The 21,328-nt window shown below is 52.6% G+C and overlaps 1 protein-coding gene across 1 annotated transcript in view; it reads left to right on the top strand.

Moving 5' to 3' along the window:
* The first annotated feature begins 2,961 nt into the window (after positions 1-2,961).
* Positions 2,962-21,328, top strand: part of MAST3 (microtubule associated serine/threonine kinase 3) — a 77,894-nt gene continuing 59,527 nt past the window's right edge. Inside the window, exons 1-2 of the mRNA XM_060233107.1 lie at positions 2,962-3,004; positions 13,751-13,782. Coding sequence (XP_060089090.1) covers positions 2,963-3,004; positions 13,751-13,782 — 74 coding nt within the window. The 5' untranslated portion in view covers position 2,962. The remainder of the gene's footprint in view (positions 3,005-13,750; positions 13,783-21,328) is intronic.

Below are 21,328 nucleotides of genomic sequence, written 5' to 3'. Positions count from 1 at the left end.
CATAGAGTTGGAAGGGACCTCTAGGGTCATCTAATCCAACCCCCTGCACAATGCAGGAAACTCACAAACACCTCCCCCTAAATTCACAGGATGGCTGGACAGTGTTACTGATGTGACTAACGTGAATTTGAGCAGACTTCGGAGGATGGTGGAAGACAGGAGGGCCTGGCGTGACTTTGTCCATTGGGTTGCAAAGCTCAAATACTTTGGCCACTCAATGAGAAGGCAGCACTCCCTGGAACATAAGAACATAAGAGAAGCCATGTTGGATCAGGCCAACGGCCCATCAAGTCCAACACTCTGTGTCACACAGTGGCAAAAAATGTTATATACACACATACACTGTGGCTAATAGCCACTGATGGACCTGTGCTCCATATTTTTATCTAAACCCCTCTTGAAGGTGGCTATACTTGTGGCCGCCACCACCTCCTGTGGCAGTGAATTCCACATGTTAATCACCCTTTGGGTGAAGAAGTACTTCCTTTTATCCGTTTTAACCTGTCTGCTCAGCAATTTCATCGAATGCCCACGAGTTCTTGTATTGTGAGAAAGGGAGAAAAGTACTTCTTTCTCTACTTTCTCCATTCCATGCATTATCTTGTAAACCTCTATCATGTCACCCCGCAGTCGACGTTTCTCCAAGCTAAAGAGTCCCAAGCGTTTCAACCTTTCTTCATAGGGAAAGTGCTCCAGCCCTTTAATCATTCTAGTTGCCCTTCTCTGCACCTTCTCTAAAGCTATAATATCCTTTTTGAGGTGCGGCGACCAGAACTGCACACAGTACTCCAAATGAGACCGCACCATCGATTTATACAGGGGCATTATGATACTGGCTGATTTGTTTTCAATTCCCTTCCTAATAATTCCCAGCATGGCATTGGCCTTTTTTATTGCAAACGCACACTGTCTTGACACTTTCAGTGAGTTATCTATCATGACCCCAAGATCTCTCTCTTGATCAGTCTCTGCCAGTTCACACCCCATCAACTTGTATTTGTAGCTGGGATTCTTAGCCCCAATGTGTATTACTTTGCACTTGGCCACATTGAACCGCATCTGCCACGTTGACGCCCACTCACCCAGCCTCAACAGATCCCTTTGGAGTTCCTCACAATCCTCTCTGGTTCTCACCACCCTGAACAATTTAGTGTCATCCGCAAACTTGGCCACTTCACTGCTCACTCCCAACTCTAAATCATTTATGAACAAGTTAAAGAGCATGGGACCCAGTACCGAGCCCTGCGGCACCCCACTGCTTACCGTCCTCCACTGCGAAGACTGCCCATTTATACTCACTCTCTGCTTCCTATTACTCAGCCAGTTTTTGATCCACAAGAGGACCTGTCCTTTTACTCCATGATTCTCAAGCTTTCTAAGGAGCCTTTGATGAGGAACTTTATCAAAAGCTTTCTGGAAGTCAATGAGGAACTTTATCAAAAGCTTTCTGGAAGCTTTCTGGAGAAGACCCTGATGCTGGGAAAGACAGAAGGCCAAAGAAGAAGGGGACGGCAAAAGAGGAGATGGCTGGACAGTGTTACTGATGTAACTGACACGAATTTGAGCACACTTCGGAGGATGGTGGAAGAAAGGAGGGCCTGGCGGTCACAAAGAGTCGGACTCGACTGTGCGACTGAACAACAACTGAAATTACGCTCCGACTTGGATGTCATCTGTCACATAGGTTCAGGCGGGTAGCCATGTTGGCCTGAAGCAAGAGCTCAGTGGCCTGCCCCTGAAAGCTTATGCTGATGCCCAGAAGTTCATCTTCCAGGTGCCAGGGGGCAGAGTTGCCCCTGCCACAGGAAAGCCCTACCACCTGGGTAATTTGGTGTCTGGATCCCTCTGGCCCATTTCCAGGGTGGGTGTTGACACGTCCCTCCGATGGGATCTGCAAAGGCTGCTGTGTGTCGGCCGGACCTCTGCCCGCTCTGGTTGCCAGGGCCTATGTCAAGCCCTTGGAGGAGCCCTCTTGGATACCTGTCCCCAGTCCAGCCCTTCTCTTAGGCACCTACCCCGAGAGGTGCCTCTCCACCACAAAGTGGGGCCAGAGCCCCCCCCCCTCCAGCTTCTCCCCTGCTCTGCTGCTGCTGTCCTTCCTGGGCCCATGGCCTGGCTGGCTCTTCTGGGAGGGCTGCTCTGCTGTGGCCCCGCTCCCTTCCCAGGCCAGGCCAGGGGGGGGGCAGCTGGGGGCCTCCTCCTCCTCCCTCTGGGCGTCGTGGAGCAGCAGCCCGAAGCCGCGGGGGGCGCTGGAGGACCCTCCGGGCCGGGGGAAAGAGGGGAGGGGCGTGGGGGGCTCCAGCAGCAGCGCAGTTCCTTGCTTCCCCTGCCCGCATGAGCGTGCGCTCCAGGAGCCAGGGCGGGAAGGGGGCCGGGCCCAGCCTGCCGTCAGCCAGCGCTGCGCTCCCTTCTGTCCTTCCTTTAGGCACCTACCCCAAGAGGCGCCTCTCCACCACACAGTGGGGCCAGAGCCCCCCCCCCCTCCAGCTTCTCCCCTGCTCTGCTGCTGTCCTTCCTGGGCCCATGGCCTGGCTGGCTCTTCTGGGAGGGCTGCTCTGCTGTGGCCCCGCTCCCTTCCCAGGCCAGGCCAGGCCAGGGGGGGGGGCAGCTGGGAGCCTCCTGCTCCTCCCTCTGGGCGTCGTGGAGCAGGTGGGGGGGCGCTGGAGGAGCCTCCGGGCCGGGGGAAAGAGGGGAGGGGCGTGGGGGTGGTTGGGGGGCTCCAGCAGCAGCGCAGTTCCTTGCTTCCCCTGCCCGCGTGAGCGTGCGCTCCCGGAGCCAGGGCGGGAAGGGGGCCGGGCCCAGCCTGCCGTCAGCCAGCGCTGCGCTCCCCTCTGTCCTTTGCAAGGCGATCAGCTGATGCTGGGCCAGCCAATGCGGCCTTCGCCTCCTCCTGCCGCCGCGAGTGGCCGCCCGCCGGGGCTGGGCTGGGCTGGCTGGCTGGAGCGGCGGCCGTCGGGGCGCCATGGACGACTCGAGCAGCCTGCTGCGGCGCCGGGGGCTGCAGGTGAGGCTGGACGGGCGGGTCGGGAGAGCGCGAGGCAGGTGGGCTGCAGCGGGGGGGAGAAGCTCAGCCGGGGCAGGGCTCTCAAGGGGCGGGGGTCCCAACAGGCAGGCTTCCTGCCTTGACACCCCCCCCCCCCGACCCTTCTCCCTCGGCCGGCCCTGCGGAGCTGGGCGCTTGGGGAGAGGACGGCTGCGGGGAAGCCAGGGCTCTGGGTTCCAGTCTCGCCGCAGGAAGGAAAGGGAGTCTGGCCGTAGGGGAGGGGGCCGGTGTGTGTATGTGTGTGGGGGGAGGGCAGGGATGCATCCTGCTGGCTGGCTGGCTGGCCCGGGGGGGGGGGCAAAAAAGTGCAGGAGCTCAGCAGCAAATCTCCTTGGCCTAAGCCCCGGGATGTGTGTGCTGCGGGGGGAGAACCGCTCCCCCCCCCCCCCCCGCCTGCAGACCCCGGCTGGATGTTTAGGCGCTGCGCTCCTGTGAGCTGCCGCGGAATTCCAGCCTTGGCCACAGCAATGACCCCGCCCACACCCCCATGCAAGCCGGAGCCCCCACCCCAACTGCTGGAGCCGCACGCGCAATCCTGGGGGCGCTTCTACACCACGCGGAGCCCTGCAGTGACGCGGCCCTCTCCGGGGCTGCCCTCCTGACTCGGCGGCAGGTTAAGCTGCCAGAGCAAGAGGCCAGCAGGCTCCCCCTGCCCTGGTCCTGGCAACCACTCCAGGCTGGCACCTGGGCAGTGTGGAAACGTGGCCCTGTTATGGCTGGCGTCCCCTGCTGCCGGTGCCAGATTCAACCTTGTAGAGAACCCTGGACAGGCCACATCTCTGGGGCCCCCTTGCAAATCATCTCCTGAGTCCTGGGGCCCCCACTGAGGCCTGCAGGCACCTTGTCAAAAGCCCTTTAACAAAAGAAGAATTGCAGATTTATACCCCGCCCTGGAGACTCAGAGCGGTTTACAATCTCCTTCCTCCACAACAGACACCCGGTGAGGGGGGTGGGGCTGAGAGGCCTCTCCCAGAAGCTGCCCTTTCAAGGACAGAGTCTCAGAGCGGCCTACAATCTCCTTTCCTTTCCTCCCCAACAACAGACACCCTGTGAGGGGGGTGGGGCTGAGAGAGCTCTCCCAGAAGCTCCCTTTCAAGGACAGAGTCTCAGAGCGACCTACAATCTCCTCTCCCTTCCTCCCCCACAACAGACACCCTGGGAGGTGGGTGGGGCTGAGAGAGCTCTCCCAGAAGCTGCCCTTTCAATGACAGAGTCTCAGAGCGGCCTACAATCTCCTTTCCTTTCCTCCCCAACAACAGACACCCTGTGAGGGGGGTGGGGCTGAGAGGGCTCTCCCAGAAGCTGCCCTTTCAAGGACAGAGTCTCAGTGCGACCTACAATCTCCTTTCCATTCCTCCCCCACAACAGACACCCTGGGAGGTGGGTGGGGCTGAGAGAGCTCTCCCAGAAGCTGCCCTTTCAAGGACAGAGTCCCAGAGCAGCCTACAATCTCCTTTCCCTTCATCCCCCACAACAGACACCTTGTGAGGTGGATGGGGCTGAGAGGGCTCTCACAGCAGCTGCCCTTTCAGCTACAACTCCTGCCAGAGCTCTGGCTCACCCAAGGCCATTCCAGCAGCTGCAAGTGGAGGAGTGGGGAATCAAACCCGGTTCTCCCAGATAAGAGTCCGCACACTTCAACAGTACACCAAACTGGCTTTCACTACAGGGGAGAGGCAGAGAGAGGCAAACTTGGCGATGACACCAGCAGCAGCCACACCAGGCAAGTCGGACAGAGAGCAGCTCAGTTGCTGGCTGCAGGTGCAGGCTGGGAGGGCTGCAAGCAGGGGAGAAACGGGGGGGGGGGGGGGGAACGGAAGCTGGCCCCAATCCTCTAAAGGCATGGGGGCCCATAGGCCAGTACCTACCAGGCCTAATTGTTAATCTGACCCTTCCTGCTGCAACCTCTGGTCTAACCCCTGAGACTGGCACTGCCCCGCCCACTAGATGGCCTCACCCACCTCACAGGATCAGCGTTTCAGGCCGGGGCCACCTTTAATGCCCAGAATTACATGTTGGTCTTCAGGGTGCCTGACTGGACTCAGACCACCACGGCTGCCCCCACTTGAGTCCACCTCACAGGGTTGTTGTGAAGATAAAATAGCCAAGTGGGACACTGCTGGCACTTGCTTCAGGAGGACTGGTTAAGAACATAAGAGAAGCCACATTGGGTCAGGCCAGTCGCCCCTCCAGTCCAACACTCTGTGTCACACAGTGGCAAAAAAGACCCAGGTGCCATTAGGAGGTCCATCCGTGGGGCCAGGACACCAGAAGCCCTCCCACTGTTGCCCCCCCAAGCACCCAGAATACAGAGCATCACTGCCCCAGATATAAGAACATAAGAGAAGCCCTGTTGGATCAGGCCAATAGCCCATCCAGTCCAACACTCTGTGTCACACAGTGGCCAAAATCCCAGGTGCCATCAGGAGGTCCATCAGTGGGGCCAGGACTCCAGAAGCCCTCCCACTGTGCCCCACCAAGCACCCAGAATACAGAGCATCACTGCCCCAGATATAAGAATGTAGGAGAAGCCCTGTTGGATCAGGCCAATAGCCCATCCAGTCCAACACTCTGTGTCACACAGTGGCCAAAAAACCCAGGTGCCATCAGGAGGTCCATCAGTGGGGCCAGGACACTAGAAGCCCTTCCACTGTTACCCCTCCCAAGCAGCAAGAATACAGAACATCAGTGCCCCAGACAGAAGAACATAAGAGAAGCCATGTTGGATCAGGCCAGTGGCCCCTCCAGTCCAACACTCTGTGTCACACAGTGGCCAAAAAACCCAGGTGCCATCAGGAGGTCTATCAGTGGGGCCAGGACACCAGAAGCCCTCCCACTGTTGCCCCCTGCAAGCACCAAGAATACAGAGCATCACTGCTCCAGACAAAAGAACATAAGAGCAGCCCTATTGGAGCCCCCCCCCCCAAGCACCAAGGATACAGAGCATCACTGCCCCAGACAGAGAGCTCCACCAATACAGTGTGGCTAAGAGCCACTGATGGACCTCTGCTCCATATGTTGATCCAATCTCCTCTTGAAGCTGTCTGTGCTTGCAGCCGCCACCTCCTGTGGCAGTGAATTACATGTGTTCATCACCCTTTGGGTGAAGAAATACTTCCTTTTATCCGTTCTAACCCGCCTGCTTGAGGTCCGCCTACCCAGCAAAGCACAACTGAGTCCGTGGGGGTGTGGCAGCTGTGCAGGCTCGAGAGATCTGATCTCCAAGCCCCCCTCAGCTCCGAACCACGAGCTCTCACGGTCTGTCCAACCTCCCAGGCCTCTGGCGAGGATAGTCTGGGGTGGGGTGTTGCCCTGTGTGGAGCCTGGAGATAGTGTGAAGCAGAAATGTGGTGGCTAGAGATGAGAGTGATCATACTTGAGAGTTGTCGAAGAGGTTCAGAGAGCTGGGCTTACCTCTGAAAGGTAGGTTAGTCCTGGACACCGACCTGAGGTGAAAGGGAGAGGAAGAACAGGGGCACCTCATCAGGAGGCGTGATTTGAACTGGTGGTCTCCTGGTTCACCAAGTCTTCGCTGAGAGAGCACTCTGCACATGCGCTGAAGCTCTTTATTCTCCGTTATTTTCACACAGTCCAGTCCTGGATTCAGAGCAAGTCTCACATACCACTGGAGACTGAAGCCTGCGTTTTGTCGCCCTTGGCTGGGGTTGGAGGGGAAAAGATGGCCCCGGGGAGGGGAGTGTCCAGGAAGGGAGAGCTGGTGCCTCTGAGGTGGGCAGCAGAGAGGGGCCAGGGGCCCCCCCGGAAGGAGCAGCCTTGTGCTTGGCTTGCCGAAGGCCACTTCAATCCCCAGCCATGTCTCCTGCTAAGAAGGGAGCAGGCAGGAAGGGATGGGAGAAAGACCCTTCTCTGCCCGAGACCCTGGAGGGAGGGAGAGCGGCTGCCAGCTTGAGCAGACAAGACAGACCGGGATGGGCCCACGTGGCCTCATTCCGTGGAAGACAGCTCCGCGTGTGCGTGTGTGCCTGGGCTTCAAACAAAGCCATGTGTGTACAGAACTGCCCACTGTGGGTCGTTGTCATGGCTACTGACTTCCGTTGGCAAGTTTGGCGGAATCCTGGGGGGAGACTGCTGAAGGCTGATGAGCCGGGTCCCGAACGACACCTCTGGGGCGGGTGCCTTCATGCTCTGCGGGGGGTGGGGGGTGGCGGCAGGCGCTTGGCCTGATTCCGTGCAGCAGTTCTTCAAATATATTAGAAGTAGGAAACCAGCCAGGGAGGCAGTGGGGCCCTTGGATGACCAAGGGGTAAAAGGATTACTGAAGGAGGATAGGGAAATGGCTGAGAAGCTGAATGAATTTTTTGCCTCCGTCTTCACTGTGGAAGATGAGAACTTTTTGCCCGCCCCAGAACCACTAATTTTGGAAGGGGTGTTGAAAGACCTGAGTCAGATTGAGGTGACAAAAGAGGAGGTCCTACAACCGATAGACAAATTAAAAACTAATAAGTCACCGGGTCCGGATGGCATACATCCGAGAGTTCTAAAGTTGAACTTGTGGATCTTCTAACAAAAATCTGTAAACTTTCATTGAAATCTGCCTCCGTTCCTGAGGACTGGAAGGTAGCACATGTCACCCTCATCTTTAAAAAGGGTTCCAGAGGAGATCCGGGAAATTACAGGCCAGTAAGGTTGGTGGAGCTCGAACTGAGATCTGCCAGAGCTAGTCTTTCTGCGCACATTTTCTTAGGGAAGCAAGCCAAAGTACTATCCCTGGCCAGTTATCTTTTCAATATTACTATCCCAAAATATCAGATAGCTTTTTCAAAAGCACAGCTCAACGCACTTTTTTCATCGGTGCTTTTGGGTCGTTACGCCGGGCGCCCGTATCTGGAAAGACTGTGCCCCTGCAATTGCAATGAGGTTGAAACAACTTCCCACATTGTTCTGCAGTGCCCAAACTACAAGGACTTGAGGGCAAGTCTAATCTCTCCGATTCTCGGACCCTTGGTGGGCTGGCAGGAGGATGAGCAAATTGCCTTCCTCCTGTCTGACACTCATTCTGATGTTTCTTCTAAGATTGCCCGTTTCTGCTACGCTGCTCAGCTGGAAAGGAGGGAAATTGAGAGTGTAAATCTTGGTTATGGGTTTTAACAATATATGTAACAGCAGGAGTTAGGAATTTTGTGTAAGAGGTGATGTGTTTGTTGCTGTGTTGTTGGTATTTTTAAGCTGGTTGGATGACCGTGAATAAAGAACTAACTAACTTTCATTGAAATCTGCCTCCGTTCCTGGGGACTGGAAGGTAGCAAATGTCACCCCCATCTTTAAAAAGGGTTCCAGAGGAGTTCCGGGAAATTACAGGCCAGTCAGTCTGACTTCAATACCGGGAAAGTTGGTAGAAACCATTATCAAGAACAGAATGAGTAGGCACATTGATGAACACGGGTTATTGAGGAAGACTCAGCATGGGTTCTGTAAGGGAAGATCTTGCCTCACTAACCTGTTACATTTCTTTGAGGGGGTGAACAAACATGTGGACAAAGGAGACCCGATAGATGTTGTTTACCTTGACTTCCAGAAAGCTTTTGATAAAGTTCCTCATCAAAGGCTCCTTAGAAAGCTTGAGAGTCATGGAGTAAAAGGACAGGTCCTCTTGTGGATCAAAAACTGGCTGAGTAATAGGAAGCAGAGAGTGAGTATAAATGGGCAGTCTTCACGGTGGAGGACAGTAAGCAGTGGGGTGCCGCAGGGCTCGGTACTGGGTCCCATGCTCTTTAACTTGTTCATAAATGATTTAGAGTTGGGAGTGAGCAGTGAAGTGGCCAAGTTTGCAGATGACACTAAATTGTTCAGGGTGGTGAGAACCAGAGAGGATTGTGAGGAACTCCAAAGGGATCTGTTGAGGCTGGGTGAGTGGGCGTCAACGTGGCAGATGCGGTTCAATGTGGCCAAGTGCAAAGTAATGCACATTGGGGCCAAGAATCCCAGCTACAAATACAAGTTGATGGGGTGTGAACTGGCAGAGACTGACCAAGAGAGAGATCTTGGGGTCGTGGTAGATAATTCACTGAAAATGTCAAGACAGTGTGCGTTTGCAATAAAAAAGGCCAACGCCATGCTGGGAATTATTAGGAAGGGAATTGAAAACAAATCCGCCAGTATCATAATGCCCCTGTATAAATCGATGGTGCGGTCTCATTTGGAGTACTGTGTGCAGTTCTGGTCGCCGCACCTCAAAAAGGATATTATAGCATTGGAGAAAGTCCAGAAAAGGGCAACTAGAATGATTAAAGGGCTGGAACACTTTCCCTATGAAGAAAGGTTGAAACGCTTGGGACTCTTTAGCTTGGAGAAACGTCGACTGCGGGGTGACATGATAGAGGTTTACAAGATAATGCATGGGATGGAGAAAGTAGAGAAAGAAGTACTTTTCTCCCTTTCTCACAATACAAGGACTCGTGGGCATTTGATGAAATTGCTGAGCAGACAGGTTAAAACGGATAAAAGGAAGTACTTCTTCACCCAAAGGGTGATTGAGTGTTGGACTGGATGGGCCATTGGCCTGATCTAACATGGTTTCTCTTATGTTCTTATCCGATGTTGTACCCGACTGTGGGAAGACGGAGGGTGGCATTTCACGCTGATTAGGGCTGGCAGCTCCTGGCGAGTACAGCGGGCACGCACGGCTGCTCCCGCCTGCCTCCTCCTCCCGCAGCGAGGGTGGCAGATAGTTCATCCTTTGTGCCGCAGCAGCTTGGCAGAGTAGAGGGCCTCTCGGAGAGCGGCGGATGGGGCAGACGCTGGCACAGGCTTCTCATTCTCCAGTGGCGTCAGGCCCATGAGAAGACAGGGAACCAGAAGCCCACACTTTAGCTGTCCAGGGGAAGCCATTGCAGGCGGTGGGGAGAGAATACCCATGCCCGGTAGGGAGGGGGCGGCTTGGGCATGAGCCAGGCTGAAGAGCAGGCCTCAGGTAGTGAACTTGGGGATAGTAGATCATTCCAGAGAAGGCTTGGCCCCAAGTGTGGGCCCGCAGGGCTTTCTGAGTGGGGTCCGTGTCTGGCAAAAGGCCGTGGCTCTGTGGAAGAGCTCCTGCTTTGGACACAGAAGGTCCCTGGTTCAATCCCCGGCAGCAGCATCTCCAATTAATAAAGGACCAGGCGAGAGGTGATGGGAGAGACCTTTCTCTGCCTGAGACCCGCTGCTGGTCTGAGGAGACAAGACTGAATGGGGCAGACTGGGGGTCGGACTCAGGGGCAGTGGCCTTTAAGAACAACAGAAGAGAAGCCATGTTGGATCAGGCCAGTGGGCCATCCATTCCAACATTGTGTCACACAGACTGTGTCCAAAGAAACCAGGTGCCGTCAGGAGGTCCATCAGTGGGGCCAGGACACTAGAAGCCCTCCCACTGTTGCCCCCCAAGCACCCAGAATACAGAGCATCACTGCCCCAGACATAAGACCATAAGAGAAGCCATGTTGGATCAGGCCCATGGCCCCTCCAGTCCAACAGTCTTGTGTCACACAGCGACCAAAAAACCCAGGTGCCATCAGAAGGTCCGCCAAGGGGGCCAGGACACTAGAAGCCCTCGCACTGTTGCCCCTCTCCAAGCACCAAGAATACGGAGCATCACTGCCCCAGACAGAGAGTTCCAACAATATGCTGTGGCTAAGAGCCACTGATGGACCTCTGTTCCAGATGTTTATCCAATCCCCTCTTGAAGCTGGCTATGTTTGCAGCTGCCACCCCCTCCTGTGGCAGTGAATTGCACGTGTTAATCACCATTTGGGTGAAGAAGGACTTGCTTTTATCCATTCTAACCCGACTGCTCAGCGATTCCATTGGATGTCCACGAGTTCTCATATTGTGAGAAAGGGAGAAAAGGATCTTCTTTCTTCTTTGGCGAGTGCGTTTGGCCTTTTGGAAGCCACCACGGCCCAGGATCCAAAGGGCCCAGTGGGAGAACATCAGGAGAGCAGATCTCATCCAGCATCCAAGTTCCTGCCGATGCCCACAAGCAGGGGCGCAAAAGCCCCCTCCCCCTGCCCAAGGTCTGGTTCTTAGCCATGCACTGCCTCTGAATATAAGGGAGTCACACAGCCATCCTGCCGCCTCCTCGTGGGGCAGGACGGTCAGAACCTTCCCCTGGGCTAGACTGCCGCTGAACATGGATTCCTTCCTACCTGTGTGCTTCCCACAGCAGCCGGTGGCCCCGCTCGACCCCTCCCGCTGCACCAGCCTTTCCCCTCCCGCTTACTCCTGGCTATTTGCAAGGGCTGTTCCAGAAGTTTCCCTATGAAGAAAGGTTGAAACGCTTGGGACTCTTTAGCTTGGAGAAACGTCGACTGCGGGGTGACATGATAGAGGTTTACAAGATAATGCATGGGATGGAGAATGTAGAGAAAGAGGTACTTTTCTCCCTTTCTCACAATACAAGAACTCGTGGGCATTCGATGAAATTGCTGAGCAGACAGGTTAAAACGGATAAAAGGAAGTACTTCTTCACCCAAAGGGTGATTAACATGTGGAATTCACTGCCACAGGAGGTGGTGGCGGCGGCCACAAGCATGGCCACCTTCAAGAGGGGTTTAGATAAAAATATGGAGCAGAGGTCCATCAGTGGCTATTAGCCACAGTGTGTGTGTGTGTATATATGTATATATATATATAAAAAAAATTTTGGCCGCTGTGTGACACAGAGTGTTGGACTAGATGGGCCATTGGCCTGATCCAACATGGCTTCTCTTATGTTCTTAAGTGCAGGGGTGGGTGTGGGTGGGTGTTTCCCTCCTGTCCCCCCACGGAGAACTAGCAGCCATGGCTGCTGTGGGGTAGGAGCTCCTACATGCCTTCCCCCCAACCCCCTCTTTGCCATGACAGCAGTGACATCACTGGTTGCCATGGTGACCCCTCTTGTTTAGCACCCAGCTTGGATTTCAGGAGGAAAAAGCTGGAGGGGAGGCTGGGGGTGGGAATCCAGCAGGTGAGAGCAGGAAGCAAAGCTCACGAGGGGTGGGTGGGAGTGGGGGGACACGTGGGGTGTCACAGGCTGCCTCCGAGTGCTTGTGCAAGGGATGGGTGTGCCGTGCATGAGCGGGGGTGCAGGGTGTTTGGAGCGCGTCGGTGGTAATGTAGTGATGACTCTCTCCGTGCTGTTGCGGAAAGGTTAGCACTTTTCTTCGCCGGCATTTCTCAGTGCTTGTGTTGGGGATCTCTCTGCTTCCCCAGCTGAACCAGGTCCAGCAGTGGGGGCTGATATAAGATGACACAGAGACAGCTTTTCTAAAACGCAAAGGAAAAAAACTTCCCCTTCACTAGGAAGAAGAAGAAGATGAAGATATTGGATTTATATCCCACCCTCCACTCCGAAGAGTCTCAGAGCGGCTCACAATCTCCTTTCCCTTCCTCCCCCACAACAGACACCCTGTGAGGTGGGTGGGGCTGGAGAGGGCTCTCACAGCAGCTGCCCTTTCAAGGACAACCTCTGCCAGAGCTATGGCTGACCCAAGGCCATTCCAGCAGGTGCAAGTGGAGGAGTGGAGAATCAAACCTGGTTCTCCCAGATAAGAGTCCGCACACTTAACCACTACACCAAACTGGCTCTCCAGCACCACCTGTTGCATGAATGGAGCTGCAATAGAATTATATTTGAGAAGGGAAAACAAAGAGAAGGGAATCTTGCTTCCTCTCTCTGGGAAGGACGTCTGGGGAGAGGGGTGGCTCTGTTCCTCAGCTGTTTGCAGACACAACAGTGTGAGGGCTTCTAGTGTCCTGGCCCCACAGGCGGACCTCCTGATGGCACCTGGGTTTTTTTGGCCACTGTTTGACCAGGGTGATGGACTGGATGGGCCACTGGGTGGGTGAAGAAGGACTTGCTCCAACATGGCTTCTCTTATGTGACACAGAGTCACATAAGAAGGACTTGATCCAACAGAAGGACTTGATCCAACATGGCTTCTCTTATGTGACACAGAGTCTTGTACTGGATGGGCCATTGGCCTGATCCAACAGGGCTTCTCTTATGTTCTCATGTCTGGGGCAAGTGATGCTCTGTATTCTTGGTGCTTGTGGGGGGGGGGCACAGTGGGAGGGCTTCTAGTGTCCTGGCCCCACTGATGGACCTCCTGATGGCACCTGCGGTTTTTTGGCCACTGTGTGACACAGAGTGTTGGGCTGGATGGGCCATTGGCCTGATCCAACATGGCTTCTCTTATGTTCTTCTGTCTGGGGCAGTGATGCTCTGTATTCTTCGTGCTTGGGAGGGACAACAGGGTGAAGGTTTCTAGTGCCCTGGCCCCACTGATGGACATCCTGATGACACCTGATCTTTTTGGCCCCTGTGTGACATGGAGTGTTGGACTAGAGGGGCCACTGGCCTGATCCAACATGGCTTCTCTTATGTTCTTATGTGACACAGAGTGTTGGACTGGATGGGCCACTGGCCTGATCCAACATGGCTTCTCTTATGTTCTTATGTGACACAGAGTGTTGGACTGGATGGGCCACTGTCCTGATCCAACATGGCTTCTCTTATGTTCTTATGAATAAAGCAAATGCATAAATAAATGCACTCAGATGGGTTGTGGAACTTCAGGAGAAAGGAGACCCTGGGCAAGACAAGAAGGAAGAAGTCCAGGATTCTGTCAGACATGGGCATTGGGGCATGGGGTGTTGGGGGGGCAGGAATGAAGGGGATGATGGAGGAATCCATGGCCGTCATGTGACCTTTGTTCTTTCTTCTGCATCTAGAAGGAGCTGAGCTTGCCACGCCGAGGAAAGAGGTGAGTAGGGACCACCAGCCCATGTTTTTGTTCTCATGCCTCGTTCCTGACTGTCTGGACTCAGGAAAGGTTCCTTCTTTCTTGGAAATTCTGGCCTGCCTTTCCCATCAGCCAATTGCGAAACTGAGTCAGATCTCAGGGTCCCCAAGTCCAGCATCCTCTTCCCAGCGCCCACCAGCCAGAACTCTTTGGGAAGTTCTCAAATCAGGTCTGCCTCAACACCACCCATCCCTCATGCTTTGGCCGCCCGACTCTTTTGGCAGATGTCCACCGAACTTTGTTCTCTATCTGCAGAGACAACGAGCAGCAGCCTGTCCTCCCCCCTCTCCCCACCTCAATCTGCTTTATTTCAACCCTTTTTTTAAAAAAAAAATGGCATTCCCTGCTTGTATCTGAAGGAGAAAGGGCACACTAGCAAGACTTCCCTGAAGTGCTGAGGAGGTCCTCTTTCTGTTTGTCAGTAACTGCAAGGAGGAGCACAGTATAGTTATACATACATATACACACTGCGGCTAAAAGCCACTGATGGACCTCTGCTCCATATTTTTATCCAATCCCCTCTTGAAGCTGGCTATGCTTGTAGCCGCCACCACCTCCTGTGGCAGTGAATTCCACGGGTTAATCACCCTTTGGGTGAAGAAGGACTTCCTTCTATCCGTTTTAACCCGACTGCTTGAATGCCCACGAGTTTTTGTATTGTGAGATAGGGAGAAAAGGACTTCTTTCTCTACTTTCTCCATCCCATGCATAATCTTGTCAACCTCTATCACGTCACCCCGCAGTCGACGTTTCTCCAAGCTAAAGAGCCCCAAGCGTTTTAACCTTTCTTCATAGGGAAAGTGTTCCAAACCTTTAATCATTCTAGTTGCCCTTTTCTGGACTTTTTTCCAATGCTATAATATCCTTTTTGAGGTACGGTGACCAGAATTGTACACAGTATTCCAAATGAGACCGCACCATCGATTATAACTATAATCTCACGTGCAACAAACCCTCAAAAAAACTGTGTTCAGTGACGCTACAAAGAATACACAATGTACAAAGAAATATATTCAACAAATGCATACAATATTTGATATACTTGATATACTGGCACAGCCTTTGTTGCAAAAATTCTTTTTACAGTAAAGATCTCCCAACCAAGCAGTCTTTTTACTCCAACAGTCTCTTAATGATGTTCACTTTTGTCTTCGGAGGAATATATATTCTTGGAAAGCAGCCTCAAAATCCGGAAGTGGCGTAATATGGAATTATAATTTGAGGCTACTTTTTATTTATTCATTTATTTAATCAGGTTTGTATCCCGCCCTGCCCCTTGCGGGCTCAGGGCGGCTAACAACATTTTAAAACAACAATTGAGCTTAAAAACAAGACAATAGAATAAAACAACCACATGACAATTTACAAAACTGTAAGCTGTTTAAGATTCGTTTACCATCGCTGCTATTCTTGCTTTGGCGCTTGCACACTGCTAACATTATGACTACTGTTACGTTGGCGTTCAGATGTTATTATCATAGCGCCAGTTGGGCTCTCAGAGCTATGGTGTGGGTATTATAATGTAACAGTTGCCATCTTCGGGTGTTAAATGCAAGACTTTGGTCTTGCAGGCCCTGTGGAACCATACCAGTTCCTGCAGAGCTCTGATTTACTTGTGTGGAATGATATTTTGAGGCTACATTCCAAGAATATATATTTGTTGAATATATTTCTTTGTACATTGTGTATTCTTTGTAGCATTGAACGCCGTTTTTTTTGGGGGGGGGGTTGTTGGATTTGAATGACAGCAAGGGGCCAGAGTCTGGCAACAGCCAGCCTAAAACACAAGGATTCCAGGCCTTTGAGAAAGAGGGGAGGGGGTCGTTGGCGGCTCTGCAAATACATGGAGCTTGAACAATATTTTTAAGGCGCTATGTTGTTACTGTGCAGGGCTGCATTACTCATGCGCAGAGACGGAATTCTAGCAGGCGCTCCTTTGCATATTAGGCCACACACCCCTGATGTAGCCAGTCCTCCAAGAACTTACAAAAAAGAGCCCTGTAAGCTCTTCAAGGATTGGCTACATCAGGGGGTGTGGCCTAATGTGCATAGGAGCTCCTGCTAGAATTCCACCCCTGCGTGTGCCTCAAATTAAAACAAGGTGGGGAGAGAATCCCGAGGGTCGCATTTAAGCCCACAATGGGAAGGGGGGATTTCAGTGCACATTGGGTGTAAAAGGGAAAGCACTGCTAAAAAGGAGAGAAAACGGATTTCCCTGGGCTGCCTGGCACAGGATTGCCTCAGCAAGGAGACCGCCGTGCGAAATCACCCTCTTGTGGAAGCCAGGCAGGAAGGCAACCTCCGGCTCCTGTTCTTGGCCTCATCCTGATATCCAAGGGAGCCTCGGCCTGCTGAGGGAACCTGCTTTGTGGTTGCTGCCTGGCAGGATCTGGCCACGGAATCCGGGAGGGACCACTGCTGGATGCTCCACATGGGGAGCTTCGGGAGTGGCGCAGAATCAGGTGGTTCTTCCTTTAGTGCTGAAAAGAAGTTCTCTCCAGGGCCAATTCTGACCTGAGGCTGCTGCTTCCCCTTGAAGACATGCAAGACATGGGGCAAGGAGGTCCCAAGAGACCCCTCTGGCTGCTGTCCGGACTGTCAAGGGAGGAGAGGGCTTTCTGCAGTTGTCTTACGAGGCGTCTCTGCCATCTGTGGGAAACTCCAGATCTTTTCAGTTTGGTGTGGTGGTTAAGTGCGCAGACTCTTATCTGGGAGAACCAGGTTTGATTCCCCACTCCTCCACTTGCAGCTGCTGGAATGGCCTTGGGTCAGCCATAGCTCTGGCAGAGGTTGTCCTTGAAAGGGCAGCTGCTGTGAGAGTCCTCTCAGCCCCACCTGCCTCACAGGGTGTCTGTTGTGGGGGAGGAAGGGAAAGGAGATTGTGAGCCGCTCTGAGACTCTGTCCTTGAAAGGGCAGCTTCTGTCAGAGCTCTCTCAGTCCCACCCACATCACAGGGTGTCTTCTACCACCATTATTTCTATGAACAGAATTAGCACCTGAAATGTTTTTGTTTTAAATTGGAATGTTTTAAGATTAATGTGATTTTAAACCCTTGTATAATTATATGGACATGTTGTTAGCCACCCTGAGCCTGCTTCGGCGGGGAGGGCAGGATGTAAATAAAATTTTTTATTATTATGTTGTGGGGGAATAAGGGAAAGGAGATTGTAGACCGCTCTGAGACTCTGTCCTTGAAAGGGCAGCTTCTGGGAGAGCTCTCTCAGCCCCACCTGCCTCACAGGGTGTCTGTTGTGGGGGAGGAAGGGAAAGGAGATTGTAGGCCCCTCTGAGACTCTGTCCTTGAAAGGGCAGCTTCTGGGAGAGCTCTCTCAGCCCCACCCACCTCACAGGGTGTCTGTTGTGGGGGAGGAAGGGGAAAGAGATTGTAGGCTGTTCTGAGACTCTGTCTGTGAAAGGGCAGCTTTTGGGAGAGCTCTCTCAGCCCCACCCACCTCACAGGGTGTCTGTTGTGGGGGAGGAGGGGAAAGGAGATTGTGAGCCGCTCTGAGACTCTTCGGAGTGGAGGGCGGGATATAAATCCAATATCATCTTCTTCTTCTTCAGAATGTAAGCTTTTGTGTGTGCATGCACACTTCTTCAGACGAGGGATGGGGTACAGTGAGCAGAGCTCCATAGAGCTAGTAGGCAGTGGTTTAGAATGCAAAATGGTACAAATTTAAAATCCAATGACAGAATAGTAAAATTAGCAAACTGAGCAAATTTTTGATCTGGGTAGCATGAGTGTGAGAAACCAATAAAATAGTAACATGGCAAATTGTGAGAATGTCTGTTAATCACTCTATTTTGATATTTTAGTATTCTGTCACTGGATTTTAAATGTGTTACCATTTTGCATTAAGAACATAAGAGAAGCCATGTTGGATCAGGCCAATGGCCCATCTAGTCCAACAATCTGTATCACACAGTGGCCAATATATATATTTACACACATACACATTTATACACACAGTGGCTAATAGCCACTGATGGACCTCTGCTCCATATTTTTATCCAACCCCCTCTTGAAGCTGGCTATGCTTGTGGCCGCCACCACCTCCTGTGGCAGTGAATTCCACATGTTAATCACACTTTGGGTGAAGAAGTGCCTCCTTTTATCCATTCTAACCCGACTGCTCAGCAATTTAATTGAATGCCCACGAGTTCTCGTATTGTGAGAAAGGGAGAAAAGTACTTCTTTCTCTACCTTCTCCATCCCATGCATAATCTCGTAAACCTCTATCATGTCACCCCGCAGTCGACTAAAGAGCCCCAAGCGTTTTAACCTTTCTTCATAGGGAAAGTGTTCCAAACCTGTAATCATTCTGGTTGCCCTTTTCTGCACCTTTTCCAATGCTATAATATCCTTTTTGAGGTGCGGCGACCAGAATGGCACACAGTAATCCAAATGAGACCACACCATCGATTTATACAGGGGCATTGTGATACTGGCTGATTTGTTTTCAATTCCCTTCCTAATAATACCCAGCATGGCATTGGCCTTTTTTATTGCAATCGCACACTAATCGCATTCTAAACCACTGGCGACCAGCTATACGTAGCTTTGCTCACTGTACCTGATTCCTCGTCTGAAGAAGCATGCTTAGAGCACACGAAAACTTACAGTCTGAATAAAACTTAGTTGGTCTTAAAGGTGCTACTTGACTCCTGCTTTGTTCTACTGCTTCAGACCAACGCAGTTGCCCACCTGGATCTAACTCCAGATTTGTACAAGGAGAAAACGCTTTTTTTTGTCTGTTAGTAAAGAGTTCAATAGCACCTTTAAGACTAAGATGAAGGTGAAGATATTGGATTTATATCTTCCACTCCGAAGAGTCTCAGAGCGGCTCACAATCTCCTTTCCCTTCCTCCCCCACAACAGACACCCTGTGAGGTAGATGAAGATATTGGATTTCTATCCCGCCCTCCACTCCGAAGAGTCTCAGAGCGGCTCACAATCTCCTTTATCTCCCCCCCCCCCCACAACAGACACCCTGTGAGGTGGGTGGGGCTGGAGAGGGCTCGCACCTGCCCTTTCAAGGACAACCTCTGCCAGAGCTATGGCAGACCCAAGGCCATTCCAGCAGGTGCAAGTGGAGGAGAGGGGAATCAAACCTGGTTCTCCCAGATAAGAGTCCACGCACTTAACCACTACACCAAACTGGCTAAGAAATTTTATTGTAACATACGCTGTCAGGAAACACAACTCTCTTGGCCAGAGCCATGTTTCTCGAAAGCTTAGACTATAATCAAATTTGTTAGTCTTAAAGGTGCTATTGAACTCTTTACCATTTTGCAGCAACAGACTAGCACGACTAACTCCTTTGGATTTTCGTCTGTCTGGAATCTGCGGCCAGTCTGGTGTAGTGGGTTAAGTGTGCGGACTCTTATCTGGGAGAACCGGGTTTGATTCCCCCTCCTCCATTTACACCTGCTGGAATGGCCTTGGGTTAGCCATAGCTCTCGCAGGAGTTGTCCTTGAAAGGGCAGCTTCTGGGAGAGCCCTCTCAGCCCCACCCACCTGACAAGGTATTTGTAGTGGGGGGAGAAGATCTAGGAGATTGTAAGCTGCTCAGAGCGGGGTATGAATCTGCAGTAATTGTTGTCACCCTGCCAGTCTGTTTGATGTTCCCCCAATGCTAATGGAAATGAGAGAGACCTCACCCTCTGTGTCGTGGGGGCTGGGGGTGGGAAGTGTGATCAAGCCCCAGCTGCCTCGGGGCAACTCCTCGTGGAAAGGCAAGAGACACTCAGAGGTGGTTTGTGCCTGCCTGCCTCCGTGTCATGACCCTGAAGAAGAAGAAGAAGAAGATGAAGAAGATATTGGATTTACATCCCACCCTCCACTCCGAAGAGTCTCAGAGCGGCTCACAATCTCCTTTCCCCTCCTCCCCCACAACAGACACCCTGTGAGGTGGGTGGGGCTGGAGAGGGCTCTCCCAGCAGCTGCCCTTTCAAGGACAACCTCTGCCAGAGCTATGGCTGACCCAAGGCCATTCCAGCAGGTGCAAGTGGAGGAGTGGGGAATCAAACCTGGTTCTCCCAGATAAGTGTCTGCACACTTAACCACTACACCAAACTGGCACTACACCAAACTTGCGGGGTGGTCTCCCACCCGAATGCTGGTAACCAGGCCAATCCTGCTTATAGCCTCTGCGATCCCACAAGGTCGGGCTGGCCCGGCCTATCCGGGTCAGGGTCTCCTCACCGTGATGAACTGGTCTTTTTGACATGTTTTGGAACCAGTTCTCTGGACAGGGCCTCGTTGAACACAAAGTCTTTCTGTGCTGGAATGTGCTTTGCTTAATGAAGGGATGGTGCAGCATTCAAGGCTGTGAGGTGGGGGGGGCTGTTCTGTTGTGCTGCTCTCTTCTGGCTTGTCTTGTCATTGATGCTGACTTGGGGGGGTGTGTGGAAGACACAAGCTCGTCATTGTCCCTTCAAACGCTGGGACACATGGGGGGTGACAATGGTGCTGGGTGCGGATGACGGAGGAGAGTCCCGCTGCACATTCTGAGGTTTTATGACACTCTCCTGTGGACTGCTGGGCCTGCTTTGGAGAAGCCTCTCTGCCTTCCACCCTGTTTCCTTTCTGCCTGTCCAGAGGGCACCCCGGCCTTCCAGTGGTGGAGAACGCAAAGTGGTACGAAGTTAGAAACCAATGGCAAAATCGTGAAATTAACAAACTGCAAAGACGTTTGGTCTGGATAGCATTTGCATGGGAAGCCAACAAAACAGTAACATGTCAGAATGGGAGAATGATGGCGAGAGTGTCAGAAGGCAATACACTGAGTCTGCTCATTGCTCCATAGTCTATAGCTTGCAAGTCTGAGTTTGCATTCTAAACCGCTGCCCACCAGCTCTATGTAGCTCTGCTCACCGTACCTGACTCCTCGTCTGAAGAAGTGTGCTTGGAGCACACGGAAGCTTAAATTCTGAATAGAACTTTGTTGGTCTTAATCGTGCTTCTCGACTCCTGCTTTGTTCTGTTGCATCAGACCAACCTGGCTGCCCGCCCGGATCTAGCTCAGCTTAGAGGGAAGACTGACTTGGAGGGCAGAGTTATTTCATATGAACATATGAAGCTGCCTTATACTGAATCAGACCCTTGGTCCATCAAAGTCAGTATTGTCTTCTCAGACTGGCAGCGGCTCTCCAGGGTCTCAAGCTGAGGTTTCTCACACCTGTTTGCCTGGACCCTTTTTTGGAGATGCCAGGGATTGAACCTGGAACCTTCTGCTTCCCAAGCAGATGCTCTACCACTGAGCCACCGTCCCTCCCAAAAACATTTCCCTGTTTTTGCTGCTTTGCAGGCACAAGCCCTCTTTCTGTTTGGGACAATTTGGGAGGGGGGGGGGGCAGAGGAGCGCTTCTCTCCCCCTCCCCTCCCAGCAGCCTTCTGAGCTGTCCTGTTTTCTGACAAGCAGCTAGTGTGGGGCCAGGACCCCCAGGGGCACAACTCATTCAAAACCCAAAGCTGCCGGCTGGCCTGCCCAGCCAGCCTTTGCC

The sequence above is a fragment of the Heteronotia binoei genome, chromosome 2 (assembly GCF_032191835.1).
Source record: "Heteronotia binoei isolate CCM8104 ecotype False Entrance Well chromosome 2, APGP_CSIRO_Hbin_v1, whole genome shotgun sequence".
NCBI classification, from domain to species: domain Eukaryota; kingdom Metazoa; phylum Chordata; class Lepidosauria; order Squamata; family Gekkonidae; genus Heteronotia; species Heteronotia binoei.
The sequence above is the reverse complement of the archived record's forward strand: the minus strand, read 5'-3'. Positions and strand labels throughout refer to the sequence as shown.